At 45.7% G+C, this 13959-nt stretch overlaps 1 protein-coding gene across 3 annotated transcripts in view; it reads right to left on the bottom strand.

Annotated features, from left to right (window-relative positions):
- Nucleotides 1-2488: 2488 nt before the first annotated feature.
- Nucleotides 2489-13959, bottom strand: part of LOC140385848 (leucine-rich glioma-inactivated protein 1-like) — a 105053-nt gene continuing 93582 nt past the window's right edge. For all 3 annotated transcript variants that reach the window (XM_072468438.1, XM_072468436.1, XM_072468437.1), the window contains one exon: nt 2489-3688. In XM_072468438.1, the coding sequence (XP_072324539.1) occupies nt 2868-3688 (821 nt within the window). In that variant the 3' untranslated portion in view covers nt 2489-2867. The remainder of the gene's footprint in view (nt 3689-13959) is intronic.

The raw sequence follows: 13959 nt of genomic DNA, 5'->3' as shown, positions 1-13959 counted from the left end.
TCTTGGTCACGTTTGAGTTGATATTTATATCTTTCTTGGAACTGTGTGTCAGATAGACTACATGCATTCCTACACGTAATCAACGACCACCTCCCCTTTCACCTGACAGACAACAGCAAATGCTAATGGCCTGCTAAATTTCACATCCACTTATCTCTCATCCTTCCTCTTCTCGGGTGATCATTCCCAGACCTTTGATTCCATCTCTCACCTCTGGCAACTTTTCTCAATAACTATCGATCCCACAGTCAGGGCCACCGTCTGCTGTCCCGTTTCCTGTTTCCGAATCTGCACTCTCACCTCTTAATGTCTCTTTTGTTTCTTCAGTGTCCATTTTAGTTGGCCATATTTCCCAGCAGGCTTTGGGCCAGGTCATAGATGAGTTTGGGTTTCTGGAAAATGAAGGCAATTGACCAGTTTATGCCTTGGAATTGCCTAGAAATAAGAAGGGATGAGAATTTTAACAGTGGACGGAATGAGGCAGAGATCAGCAATTTATGGAAGTGAAGTATAGGCAGTTTTCTGATGGTGAGGATATTGGGTCAGAAGTTCAGCTCAGGGCCATACTGGTTACAAGAAGACTCGACCATCAGGAGGTAATGGCCAGAGAGAATAGAATGGGTGGTGAGAAAACGTGAATCTGCTGTGGCAGAGGTTGAAATGAAAAATGAAATGAAAATCGCTTATTGTCACAAGTAGGCTTTAAATGAAGTTACTGTGAAAAGCCCCTAGTCGCCACATTCCAGCGCCTGTTCGGGGAGGCTGGTACGGGAATTGAACCGTGCTGCTGGCCTGCCTTGGTCTGCTTTCAAAGCCAGAGATTTAGCCCTATGCTTGAAGCCGATGACTTTGGCCATCCTTGGGTGACTTCAAAGCTAAAGGATCCTGTTAGGAAAACAAAGGTAGTTTTAAGAGAATTAGATTTGCACTGGAACATTAGAAATAAGGTATTATTTCAAGTGTGTTAATTTAATGTTTATGTGCATGGAAGGGTGAAACCTATAGTTAGATTCATGCTGGACAAAGGTGTTTGTATGTGTGCGGGTTGGCTAAGTTCCAATTGGGTTTCCATTGTGCTTAGCGAAGGTTATGGTGTGGAGAATAAATAGGCCAGCATGGATTTGTGAGTATTGCTTAGCAACTAGGGCCTTGTAAGGTAGAGAACTATTAAGTTTTAGCTTAGCTAATTTGGTTGCAGTTGGAGATAGGTAGTGAGAGAGAAGGAAGTTCTCACAGCTCTGCTAGAAGCAGTTGGTTTTAGAAGGCTAAAGAGGGAACATCTCTCTCATCCATGCTAGAAAAAACGCCATACCATGGAGTAATGGTTAAAAAAACAATCTTAAGATCTTAAGGAAGCTGGAGAAATGAAGAGAAGTTTCCAAGAAGTCTGAGAACAGAGAACTGTTCAGTAAAGACACACAGAGTTGAGAAGAAGGTTGAGACGCCAGAAAGATATCCTAAGTGATTTTCAGGTTTGTGAGATTTTAACAGACTGTGGAATGTGAGTTGAAATAACTGTGGAAATCAGTGGCTGGATCTCTGAATTTGATTAAAGCTATGAAGACAAAGGAAACCTAAAAGTGGGTGATGTAAAATCCTGGACTGGATTTGCTGTGAAATGTGGAGCGGAAGCTTAGGTTGCTTTGGATTTCGGAATGCAAACCGCTTAGGGAAAGCATAATTATGAGAGAAGATTTTAAAACGTGTTTTTTCAGTGTTTGGAAACTCTCGTGTCACAATCATCTGGGGGATTCTGAGTAGGTGTCCACAAATTTTCACTTGTGTATTTGACCACAGCCAATCTGTGTTCTTAAAAGGGACTTTGTGTTAATGGGACCATTGTAGTTTAAGATGTACTTTGTAATCCATGTTAATCTTAAAATCAGTGTGTATTTGTTAAACTAAGGAGGGAGTAAAGGCGTATTGTACCATAATCCAATTTTTTCACGTTTAATGTTTAATAAATGTTTTTTCTTGTTGTTAAAACTAATTAGCGGACCTGGTACTCTGTTCCTCTACATTTTGTTCAAAGAAAATAAATTTACGGCCTTTTGAGCATGGGTCCATTCTGGGATCTTCCCATCCAGCTGTAACATCAACTGGGATCGCAACAACACAAAGAGAAGCCATTGCAGTGGCTCCCTGGCTACTGCTGGACAGGTATGAACATATTACTTTTGGACTTAATTGTGATTATTTAATTCTATGTAGCACAACTAAAATACATTAATAGATTGAAGCAAAGGTTTAAACAAATGATTCTCATATTTAATATAAATTAAGGAGGGAAATGTCTGTGTGGAGGAGTGGCAAATACGGTCATCATTAACTGTTTGCTGCTTACAACAAAGCCATAAAAGTATTCCTCGAGAAAGAAGCATATTTATTTGAATATAAAGAAGAGCAATCAAAATCTTGCATTAAATAGTTCTCACATTCGTAAAGAGGAGTTAACTGTTGTGAAATAATCTTTGTTAAAAACCGCACAAAAATGTAAAGATTTTATTTGGAAGATTGTTCACTGAGTAGAATAAATAAATGGAAATGTACACCTCAATATTTGCTCTAGTAACAGATGTGATTACATAAATATTTACAGCTTGCATCGGCAAAATACAACAGTTAATTGCTCACCATGTCACGGTAAAAGTTCAGAAACCACTATGTGTAATGTGATTGAAAATAGGGAAAATGAACACTAGGAATAGAAATATTTTCCCAGTACACTGGAACCTGATAGCATTCATCACAAAACAATGATAAATCATGATGCATACGTTTCATTATCACGTCCATGTAAATATTATTACCCAAAGCTACTTTTAGGATGTCATTTTACTGATCCTTAAACACATTTGAATGTTTTCTCATATTGTGCTCAAATCAATGGTGATATGTTTGTATATTTGTGTATTCCCCTTAAAACTTGAGCTGAACATGAACTCTCGATGGTCTGTCACCACAAATGTAAATGATCGTGGAGCCTGGATGTTTAGTTCTTGGAATTTTACAAATTTCTCTTTGCTGCTTTCCCAGCGGTAGATCTGGGTGAAGGAGTAGTCGCTGCCGAGAATGGCGTATTGCCAGCTATTTACTCTGAGAGGTTGGAACACCATGGCACCACGGGACGGAAAGGACTGTTTGACCACAAACCTGGAGTTCTCCCATTTCATCATTTTGGAGTCACCTATGAATCTGGTCAGGCAAATGTAGAGATCATCATTGATGACAAAATGTTTCACTGAGTACACATCCTCCATGTCTGGGATATCGGTGCGCCACACAAACTGCTTCTGGCTTTTACTCCACTGGAAGATGACAGGGCGTTGGGAGCTACTTGACAGGATCAAATGTGGCTTGTTTGCTATTTCGAGGTACTCCACATCTGTGTCCCTGAACCAGGAGTGCAGGCTCTGATGGGAGTAGAATCCATTGCCGTTCCATTTGTACACAGTGGTGGACCCAGCCTTGGATGTGTCAGCAATTATAAAGTACCACTCGCCTTCTATTTCAAATGTCTCAATGTCATTGGGTTTTCTGATTTTAAAGTTGTCCACATCTTGCATCTTGATGAACTTGTTGGAAAAACCATCCCTTTTGTAGATGTGGGAGCCACCAAACAACTGGGCCACAATGACAAACAGCTGAGCATCGATGATCAGTGGTTTGCAGAACACAATCGAGTTGCCTACAGCAGGAGAAGGAATGTCTGTGATTAGTGTGCAGAGGAAACATAACCTAACACTGTTATCGTGGTTATGGCTGTTATTTTTTGTCAGGTCCAAAGTTGGAATAAGGATATTGGAGTAGGTCCTTGGGGTCGAGAGGCGGTTGGGGGGGGAGATCTAGAGGGGAAACATTTTAATAATTATATCAACAACAACTTTAAAGCAGTTAAATTTCCCAGGGGTGTTAAATCTAAACTTTATGCCAAGCCACATTAAGAGCTATTGGGACCAAAACTTGGTTGAAGAGGCAGGTTTTAAGAGTATCTTAAGAGAAATGCAGAAGCAGAGAGGAACAGGGAGAAACTTTTAAAAATTGAGGGCTTGGCCTCTATAATCAGAGATGAGCGAGAAGCCAAAGCTGGAGATCTCAAACCAACAAGCCTAAAAACTGGGCAAGTTCCAACAACAACTTGTATTGATATACCGCCTCTAGCATATTAAAATGTTCCAAGGTGCTACACAGGAGTGTTACAATGCAACATTTTAGTCACCTAAGCAAATACTGGGGCAGATAACCAAAAACGTTGGTCAAAAAGGTAGGTTTTGAAGAGCGATGTTTCGGAAAGGAATCTCAGAAGTTAGGGTCCAGGCAGTTGAAACCACAGCTGCCAACGGTGGAATGATTAAAACTGGGGATGCTCTGGAGCCTGGAATTAGAGGAACTCAAGTATCCTAGAGAGAACATAGGGCTGGAGAAGATTACAGAGATAAGGAGGGGGTGAGGCAATGGCAGGGTTTGAAAACAAGGATGAGGATTTTAAAATAGCTTTGGTTAATGGGAAGCCATTAACTCCCTCAGAGAATTCAAGGATAATGGGTGAAAGGGATTGACGAGTAAGAGATTTGTACACGTACTCGTTCATGAATCAAGGTAGGTTAGCATGCAGGTACAGCAAGCAAATTAAGAAAGCAAATGATATGTTAGCTTTTGGTAAAACGGATTAATGTATAAGAGTAAAGAAATATTACTGCAATTATACAGGGCGTTGGCAAGGCCACACCTGGAGTACTGTGTGCAATTCTGGACTCCATATTTCTGGTCCTTGCCCTTGAAAGAGTGTACAGACTTGTTCCTTGGATGAGGGGATTGACCTATGTGGAGATTGGTAGTTTAAACCTATATCCGCTCGACGGTAGAAGAATGAGAGGTGATGTACTTGTAACATGTTGTTGCTAACTTTTGGTTGGTTCAATTGGCTCTGTTTTATAACCTTTGCTCTCGAGTCACCAGGTATCTTTATGATACCGCCACGAGGTTCAAGTTCAAGTAATGATCAATAACTCAACACACCAGTTAGTAAGATTCAAATCAAAGCACATTTATTATACACAGTAATCGCTACTCATGCATAAATTCTACTTCTAAGCTACTTCTACAACTAACAGGCCTATACTTAGCTTCGGACTGGCCCACCAGGTCAGGGGAACAAATGGCCTTTCGTTCGGATTCTGAAACTGCGGGGTTCAAAGCCGGTATGGACTGGTAGCTAATAGCGCCTATCTCGTAGCGAGCGTCGACTTGAGACTTATTTCAGTGATGCGCAGCTTGGACAGTTCACTCTCAAGGGTTGGTTCGCGTTGCTGAGTGACCCGGTCAAGAAGAACAATTTGAACTTGGGGGTTTAACTTTATAGTCCCCAGGGGCTTCCCGCCTTTCGGGGTGGACCCCGTACCTGGTTCCAGGTGATTGGACTTCGTTCCAATCGCTTGGTTTGATTTCTCCAATACTGGAGCGGTTCCCTGATCGATGGGCGGTCTTGAGGTGTCCGTTAACCTCTTTTGTGTTGGCTCCTGCTGGCGCCGGGGAGTCTGGCTTAGCTTTGTTTGTCCCAAATGTTGCGATTGTTCCCGGGGATTGCTTATTAGTATGTAGACGGCTGCTACATTATTATGCAGATGGCTGCTTGTATCGATGCTGTCTGGGCTTTTGCAGAGTTTAATCCACAGTAACTTGCACCTGCTGGTTTCTGCCTGTGTTGGCTGAATTTCCCTGCAGCCTTTGCTGTTCTCCATTTTACATCGGGAGTTGGCCAACTCAGGTGGCTACACTCCCTCCTTGTGATCCTAACGCGAAGCGTGAAGGATCACATAACTGTGTTGCTTTCCATTCCCTGACCCGGCGAGCACTCTTCTATGGCCTCTACACTGACCACAACTATGCAAAAAACAATTTTAACTAACAATTCTGAGGGGCGCTATGTCAAACAGGGGCATGCATTACAAAACAAGAAAATGGGAACCTCTAACTATCCTTAATAAACTACACTCCCTCAAACATTTCATCACACTAACTTCCTAAACCATACAAACAAAATCATAGCAGTTTTATACACATTTTCCTGGCTTAGCAGTCAAGCTCAGGATTGTACAATTGCTCATGAACATTTCTTTATTTACAACAAATCGCAAATGAATGTTCTTTATTATAGATCGCGGGGATTGGGGGTCTGGTCGTATCCGAAAATAGGGGATCTTATTCTATATAGCGGGGTGCGAGCGCGTTAGGCTCTCCTTCTCCATTTTCTCAGACGAATATTCTGCACGATGCAGCCGAGTATCTCCAATACCAATAGGGATTCTAGTACGTAGGACAGAGAGTACCAGGTTATAAACCTGTCACACCAAGATGGTGTGGTGATGCTTGTGACTGGGCTCTGGGTACTGTGGGGAAGTAAATCATTAACGGCTGGGGGGTTGAGGTCAGGGGGTTCGCGCGCAACCAAATGTCCATTATAACGATGAGCCACGCGGAGGATGTCCTCATGGTTCTTCTTCTTTCACTTCTCTTCTCTTCTCCGGTCCTGGAGCTTCTGGACTTCTGTGTGATCAAGCATAGTGTCTGTTACTACCTTGTTTTAATATCTCGTACGATAGCCTGTCTGTCCTTTAGTGCCAATTACTCCCTTTATAATTGGTCACTATGTGTGACTCCCTCATTTTTTTTTCAAAAACCGAATTTCAAGACAAGACACACTTACAAACAATGAACCAGCGCGAGCCGTCTCGCAGGCTGTGCGATTTACCATCCAAATATTTGAGGATGTAAATAGCATAAGGTTGGCAACCTAAGGGTCGCCTGAAAACAAAACAAAACTTTTTGAACAAAATTTTGCCGAAATGAGGTGCGTATAGGCCGCGACGGGTAAGATTTGGATGGAGTCCCCGGGTAGGACGGCGACCAATGCCGTGTGTGCCCTACCCGAGCGTAGCTGACCAGAGGGGGGGTTCCCAGGCAAGGCGGGTCCCAATGCCATTTCTCCACTGTCTGAGCAACCGACAAGAATGGGCAAGAAATGTAGTCATCGTGGGGGGTTGCCGTATTGGTTCTAACTTCGAACCAGAAGAGTAGTTACGAATGGGGGTCTGTGTTTCCGTCGACAGACGAGTTCCACTGAACTGGCGCCTAGGACCTTAACAAGTCTCTGCGGACAAACTAGTTCCTCTGAACTAGCGTCTCTCCAAATTAGTTTCTCTGACTGCCAGTGGGCGTCAGAGGGGTGGTGGCGTGGAGCCGTGGAAAAACAATTTCCAGTCTAACGTACAACATTTAACAAAACACGACAAACAACATGAAACATGCTGCAGGTTCCATCAGAAAGGACACCGTTTCTCCCAAGCGGTTCCTTTTAAAACATCATCTGGACACCTCAGTTATCGGTTGCGAACAGGGTCGCAAAGGGGTTCTCGTTTTGGGAGTCAGACTCCAAGTCGTCATCTTCTCCCGGATGCCAAACTCTCGAGTGTATCAGGGCTGATAGGGCTGCATGGTGTGATTTTGAATTGCTCTCGTCGTTCCGGACGAGTCTGTACGAATTGTCTCGGTGCCAAAAGGTGGTGTCTAGTTCTGTGGGGACTGAATCGGGGTCGTCATTGTAGGTCGGTGGTCGGTGGTGGGGTTTGTTTAGGAAAGTGATCATGAAGGGATCACTCAAATCGTGGTCAGATTCGCTGGGTGTGGGTCCTGTTGCATGGGGATAGTAGGGAGGTGTGCTGTGGCTATTGTCTGAGTCACAGTCGCTGTTGCTGCTGCTGCTGTCTGTGGGCGTTCCGGGGTGGAGTGTATATTTCGGGGGTGGAGTCGGGGTTGAGTCCGTGGCTGGGCTGGACGTGTTGGGGGAGGGTAGGGTTACGTTGGCTGTGGGTGGGGTGTGGTCTGCTGCATCGAGCATGACGTGGTGTGCGTGGTTAGACTGTGTTCCATATGCCTTCAGCTGGTTGATATGGAACCTCGCAGTCTTTCCATTGGGGTACTTTATTTTGTAGACGGAAGGGCTTACTTTGTCCGCAATGGCGTACGGACCCGAGTACTTTGGTGACAGGAATGTGCTGGGGTTTTATATGGACAGCATGACTTGCTTTCCTACACTGAACTCAGTCGCATGCACTGTCTTATCGAAACAGGCCTTACTCTTGTGCCCAATTTCACTGCGGCTGCTAGCTGAGCCGTTTTAACATTCTCCACTAATTGTTCTACTACTTTCTCATGTGTGAGGGCCGTCACTTCGGGGCTGGTCAAATCTAAGCCTAATAAAAATTCTGTGCCTTTCATGGGGCGTCCGGTCATGAGGGTGTGTGGGGTGTAACCTGTGGATGTGGAAACCGTGTTTCGCAAAAACATCAGCGCAAAAGGGAGGACTGAATCCCAAGTGGTGTTGTTTTGCTGGACCATTTTTCAGAGGGTGGATTTTAGGGTCCGATTCATGCGCTCCATGATACCACTCGACTGGGGGTGGTATGCAATGTGGAATTTTTGGGTAATGCCAAATATCGTGAGGACGTTCTTCATGACACATCCCGTAAAATGGGAACCTTGGTCGGATTCAATGCTGCGGGGGAGTCCCCATCTCATAAAGATGTGGTGGGTTAGGATCTTGGCTGTGGTCTTTGCAGTGTTTGTTCTGGATGGACATGCTTCCACCCATTTTGTAAACGTGTCTATCACCACGAGTATATATTTATAACCATTCCTGCAAGGGGGCAATGGTCCTATAAAATCAATCTGGAGGTTAATCCAGGGGCCATTAACGGGTCGGGTGTGACTAAGCTGAGCCTTCTTGGCATATCTGTCCGGATTATTCTGGGCACAGATAAGGCAATTCTCAATGTAGTGAGTAACATCTTCTTTTAAACTCGGCCACCAGCAGAGCTGCCTGAGTGGGATTGATTCCCTGATGTCCATGACTGTCATGGAACAAACAAATCAGTTGATTCCCGGCCTGTTCAGGAACCACATAAAGGGTGTCTTTTAACACCACACCGTCATGTGTGGTTGGTGTATTCTTAAATCTATCATAGGGTGCTGGATAGCTTCCTGTTAAAATCTCCCTGAGATTGCTGTCCTGCTTCTGAGCCTGCACTAAATTCTCAATATTAGTCTGCGAGACCTGAACTGCTTTCACTGGTGCGCTTTCGGGGGTTGTCCAAAAATATCCATGCCTGGAACCTGCTTTAGCCAGTGCATCGGCTTTTACATTTCATGGGAGGGAGGAACGATGGTGACTACGGACTTTGACTATCCCAAAAGTCCTGTTCTGTGCTCTCTCTAAAATGTGACGGAGCAATGGGGCTGAAGGGAGGGGTTTTCCGTCTGCGGAAACAAATCCTCTTGCTTTCCACAGGGGTAGGAATTCCGTGAGGCTGCTGCAGACATAGAGGCTGTCCAAGTATATGTCTGCTGGGCTGGGGAAGAAATCTGGGTGTTCCACTATGTATGCGATGGCCGCAAGTTCTGCTGCCTGCGCGCCTAAGTGGCCTGGAAGTTTTATTGCTATTTCTTCTGGGGCGCGTCCCTGCGCGTCCTCGACATAAATACCACATCCTGTTATGCGCTTCCCTTCTAATATTGTGGAAGATCCATCCACATATATCTTTATGGGTTCGCACGTGTCTGTGTGCTTGGGGCTCTGGGGTGAACTACCTATCTTTCTGGGGGGTGTTTAGCAATAAAGGGGCCTGTGTTGTGGTGTGGGGATATAATTTCACATTCATGGGGGGTTCCGGGGTACTGTAAGTTGTCAACTAAAAAGTGCGGGTCTTTGTCCTTTTAACAGCGATGTCCTGTCCCTGCAAAAGAAGGGTCCATCTAGCTGCTCTAATCTGACTGACTGTACTGTCCTTGAGTCGTCCGTCCAGTAAAAGTTGGGAGTGGGTGTGTTCCGTGAGGATTGTGATGGGGTTCAGTCTGGTAATGTAAGAAAAATACAGTACTGCCCTGAATACTGTGAGCAGGTGCCTTTCACAGACTGAAAATCCCTGCTCCATAGCATCTAAAACTCTGGAGGCGTAAGCCACGGGCCTTAACTGTTTGTGCCGTTCCCGAAGGAGCACGGCCGAAAGGGTGCATCTGTGCTTGCCACCTCTATCGCATAGGGGGAAAGCGGGTCTGGAACTTGTAGTGCGGGGGCTGCTATGAGTGCTTGTTTCAACGCATCCACAGCATCCGTATGCTGCGGAAGCCATTCCCAGGGGGATCCTTTCTTTAGGAGGTCTGAGAGGGGCGCTGCCTTGCTGGCGAAACCGTCAATATGGTTTCAGCAGTAGCCAACCAGTCCTAAAAACGACCGGAGGGCGGAAACGTTCTGGGGAAGGGGTAATTTAGCAATCGAGTCAATCCTTTTGTGCTCGATCTCGCGTTTACCATATGTGATAATTGTACCCAAATATGTCACCTTATCTTCCAAAATCTGGGCCTTTTTGGAGTTAACTTTACAACCAATTGAATGTAAGAGTTCCAGGAGTTCGGACAGAAGCTCAATGTGCTCTTCCTTGGTGTCTGTCTGCAGTAGTAGGTTGTCTACGTACTGGACCAAACATTCGGGGCGAGAAGATTTGGCTAAACCATTTGCCAGCTGTCGGTGGAAAATGGAGGGGGAGTTGTGGAATCCTTGTGGAAGGCATGTCCACGTGTACTGTTGGTTTTTAAAGGTGAAGGCAAATTTGTACTGGCACGCCTTTGCCAATGGAATGGACCAGAATCCATTACTGATATCCAAAACCATAAAGAATCGGGAATTGAGACCCTGCTTGAGCATGGTCTCAGGACTTGTGGCTACGGTGGGGGCTGCTGCGGGGATGATTTTGTTGAGTTCCAGGTAATCGATGGTCAGTCGCCATGATCCATTGGGCTTCCTCACTGGTCAAATCGAGGCATTATTAGTGGAGGCTACTGATCTAAGTACGCCCTGCTCTAATAAGCTTTCGATTACTTTTGCGATTTCTCCCTCTGCCTCTTGGGGAAATCCATACTGTTTTTTGGGGTCTCGGGTCAGGTCCTGTGATTTGTACTGAACCAGTCATCCATCCACAGTCATGCTTGTGGGTCGCGAATGCTGTCCTGTTCCTTTGTAAATCTGCCCTAACCTGCTTGTCCGTGCTAATTGTCGTCGGGTTAAACCAAAATTCGCCTACTGCGCTAATTTTGTTGGTGTATTCTCCTATGGTGAGCGTTGCGGGGGCTCTTGCAGACTTTGCCATTTTCCAGACACATTGGTTGACTGGATCAAATGAAAAGTGGTGAGAGTTCATGAAGTCTATTCCCAGAATGTGTTCTGCCGTGTGGGGCAGGTCAACTAAAACTACGGGGTGCTTGGTGGTGATACTGCCGATTTGAATGGGTACAGGGGCTGTGATGTGTCCCTGCTGTGAGTGGCCTGTAAAGCCGCTGAGGGTGATAATGGCTGTAGTGGGCCACGTGTCTTTTTGAAACAGGGTGGAGGAATTTATTGTGGTACGGGACCCTCCTGTGTCCCAGAGAAACTCGATGGGCTGTCCCCCTATTTTCGCTGCAACTACCGGTCGTCCGGACCTATCACAAAGTGTGTCGCAGACCCATCTGGGGGAGCCCGAACACCGTCAGTTTGTTCCGTTCAAGTTCGTCTGATCTGAGCGGGTGCTCACACTATGTATGGGTTCAGTCTTATTCTTACTTAGAGTGCCCGTCTGCTGGGCTCTCTGTGGCTTTTGTGGGGCATTGCACTCTTTTGCAAAGTGTCCTAAATGGCCACAGTTATAACACTCCTGTGACTTTTGTGGGGGGCTGTTCTTTCCTTCATTTACCCATGCGGGGTTCTGGTGTGATTTTACTGCTTGTATGCCTGCGTCGGCCTGCTTTTCTTCGGGATTTTTAACTGCGGTTTTGTTTTGTACAGACTGCTCCCAGGCGCGGGACAATCCTTTTACTACCCATTTCTCGTTATGAGCCTCCTCTGAGGGATCATAATTCACGCAAGTTTTTTGTCCTGTTTCTGTGGCATGTGAGATAAGGGTGCGGGTCCAATTGGCCATGGTGTCTGGGGACAAATGGGCACGGTCTAAGTCTCCAAAAACTGCTGCAAAGTGGATCCACAGGCGTCCAGCAAACGTGTGGGGTGCTCGGGTTTTTTTTGCCTGCATTTATTGAGACCATCTACGGGGTCACCCCGGTTATACCCGATCGAATCCAGGACCACGGTATGCATTTCTGCAAGGGCGCTTCCTCCTACATTCTGTGGGTCGAGAAGGGCTGCTACGACCGAAGGGTCTAAACCCAAAACTGTGAGCTTTACATGCTCTCGCTCGCCGTACATGGTCGCCTGCTGCTTTACTCTGGCAAAGAAATGGTGGGGGTCTGAGGTGGGGAGGAACGGTGTGATTTTCTCACACGCGTCCCGTAATTGGGTCACTGTTAAGGGAGTGGTGTACAGAAATTCCGTATCGTCCGATATGGCTGTGCGGTGGGTGGTGTCTGGGTTCATTGGAGCCTGAACTATCTGCTCTGTGGGGGGTTGGGACACTTTTCTCTTTTGGGGCTTTCCCTGCGCAAATGTTCCCTGAACATATCTCTGCACTGTCTCATTTAACTCTTCCCAATCATGGCTGTCTTCCTCATCTAATTTTGCTCCAAAGGTTTCCTGGAATCCTTTTTGGACCGAAAGCAGAGATTGCAGCTCTGCAATCTGCTTCTGGCACTTTGCGTGGTCTAATGAGCTTTGTCTTTGCTCCGTGGTGGCAGCATGGAGTGCTCTCAACGCTGCCTTCAGGTCACTACACTGCCTCTGCAATGCTTCTACCTGCTTCTCGTTTTCTTCTCATACCAGGACTGCACGTTGCGTGTCCTGATAGTCCTTTTCATACTGGGACTGGAAGCTGCTTAAGTGTGCCAGACAAGACTGGTGTGCCCACTTGGCTTCATCCACCTCTCCGTCTTTTGCTGCCAACTTCCTCCTTAACTCTAGGTTCTCTTTTTCTACCTCACTGACATCGACCTTACTCATTCGATGTATGCCTTCTACCTCTTTCCAGAGCGTCCTAACGACCTCCTCTGTGCCTCGCAATTGTGCAAAGCAGGACACGACTGCCATCGGCTTGCGAGCTTTCCCTAAGCTCTTCTTGTGAATCTCGCTCAGGTTCTCCCACCAAGTATGTCCTATACTCCCGGGACCTGTTTCCTCATTGCTACAGAATTCGCTCCAAAGGGGCCAGCCTTTCCCTTTGAGGTACTTACTGATTTCTTCCTCGCATATGGGACATTGTCCTACTCTACTGCTGCGACCGCAAATTCTTCTGGGTTCATGAGGCGCTGCATTGCCTGCATTGCCATCTTTCTTATCTGAATGCTTCTTTTAAATTTGGAACAGGGGAGCTAAGGCGGTGCTGTAAATACGGGTACGGCTTTCGCTAATTTTCGAAGTACAAACTCCTGACAGTTTTGTCGCAACAAAAAATCTATCAGTTTACCTTATAGCCCTGTTAGTTACGCATGCATACACACACTTCCGAATTCTGAGGATTGATCAGAACTGCTTGAACACTTGTAGTTTTCTGTTCCCAATTGGATCTCTAATTCAAATTTTTGGGTTCTCCCGGAGTGGTTAAGCCACTTCTCGTTCAGGTCCCGTCAGAATGTCGCCAGAAATATGTTGCTAACTTTTGGTTGGTTCAATTGGCTCTGTTTTATAACCTTTGCTCTCGAGTCACCAGGTATCTTTATGATACCGCCACGAGGTTCAAGTTCAAGTAATGATCAATAACTCAACACACCAGTTAGTAAGATTCAAATCAAAGCACATTTATTATACACAGTAATCGCTACTCATGCATAAATTCTACTTCTAAGCTACTTCTACAACTAACAGGCCTATACTTAGCTTCGGACTGGCCCACCAGGTCAGGGGAACAAATGGCCTTTCGTTCGGATTCTGAAACTGCGGGGTTCAAAGCCGGTATGGACTGGTAGCTAGTAGCGCCTGTCTCG

The sequence above is a fragment of the Scyliorhinus torazame genome, chromosome 11, assembly GCF_047496885.1.
Source record: "Scyliorhinus torazame isolate Kashiwa2021f chromosome 11, sScyTor2.1, whole genome shotgun sequence".
NCBI classification, from domain to species: Eukaryota; Metazoa; Chordata; class Chondrichthyes; order Carcharhiniformes; family Scyliorhinidae; genus Scyliorhinus; species Scyliorhinus torazame.
Note: the sequence above shows the minus strand (reverse complement) of the source record. Positions and strands in the feature narration are given on the sequence as shown.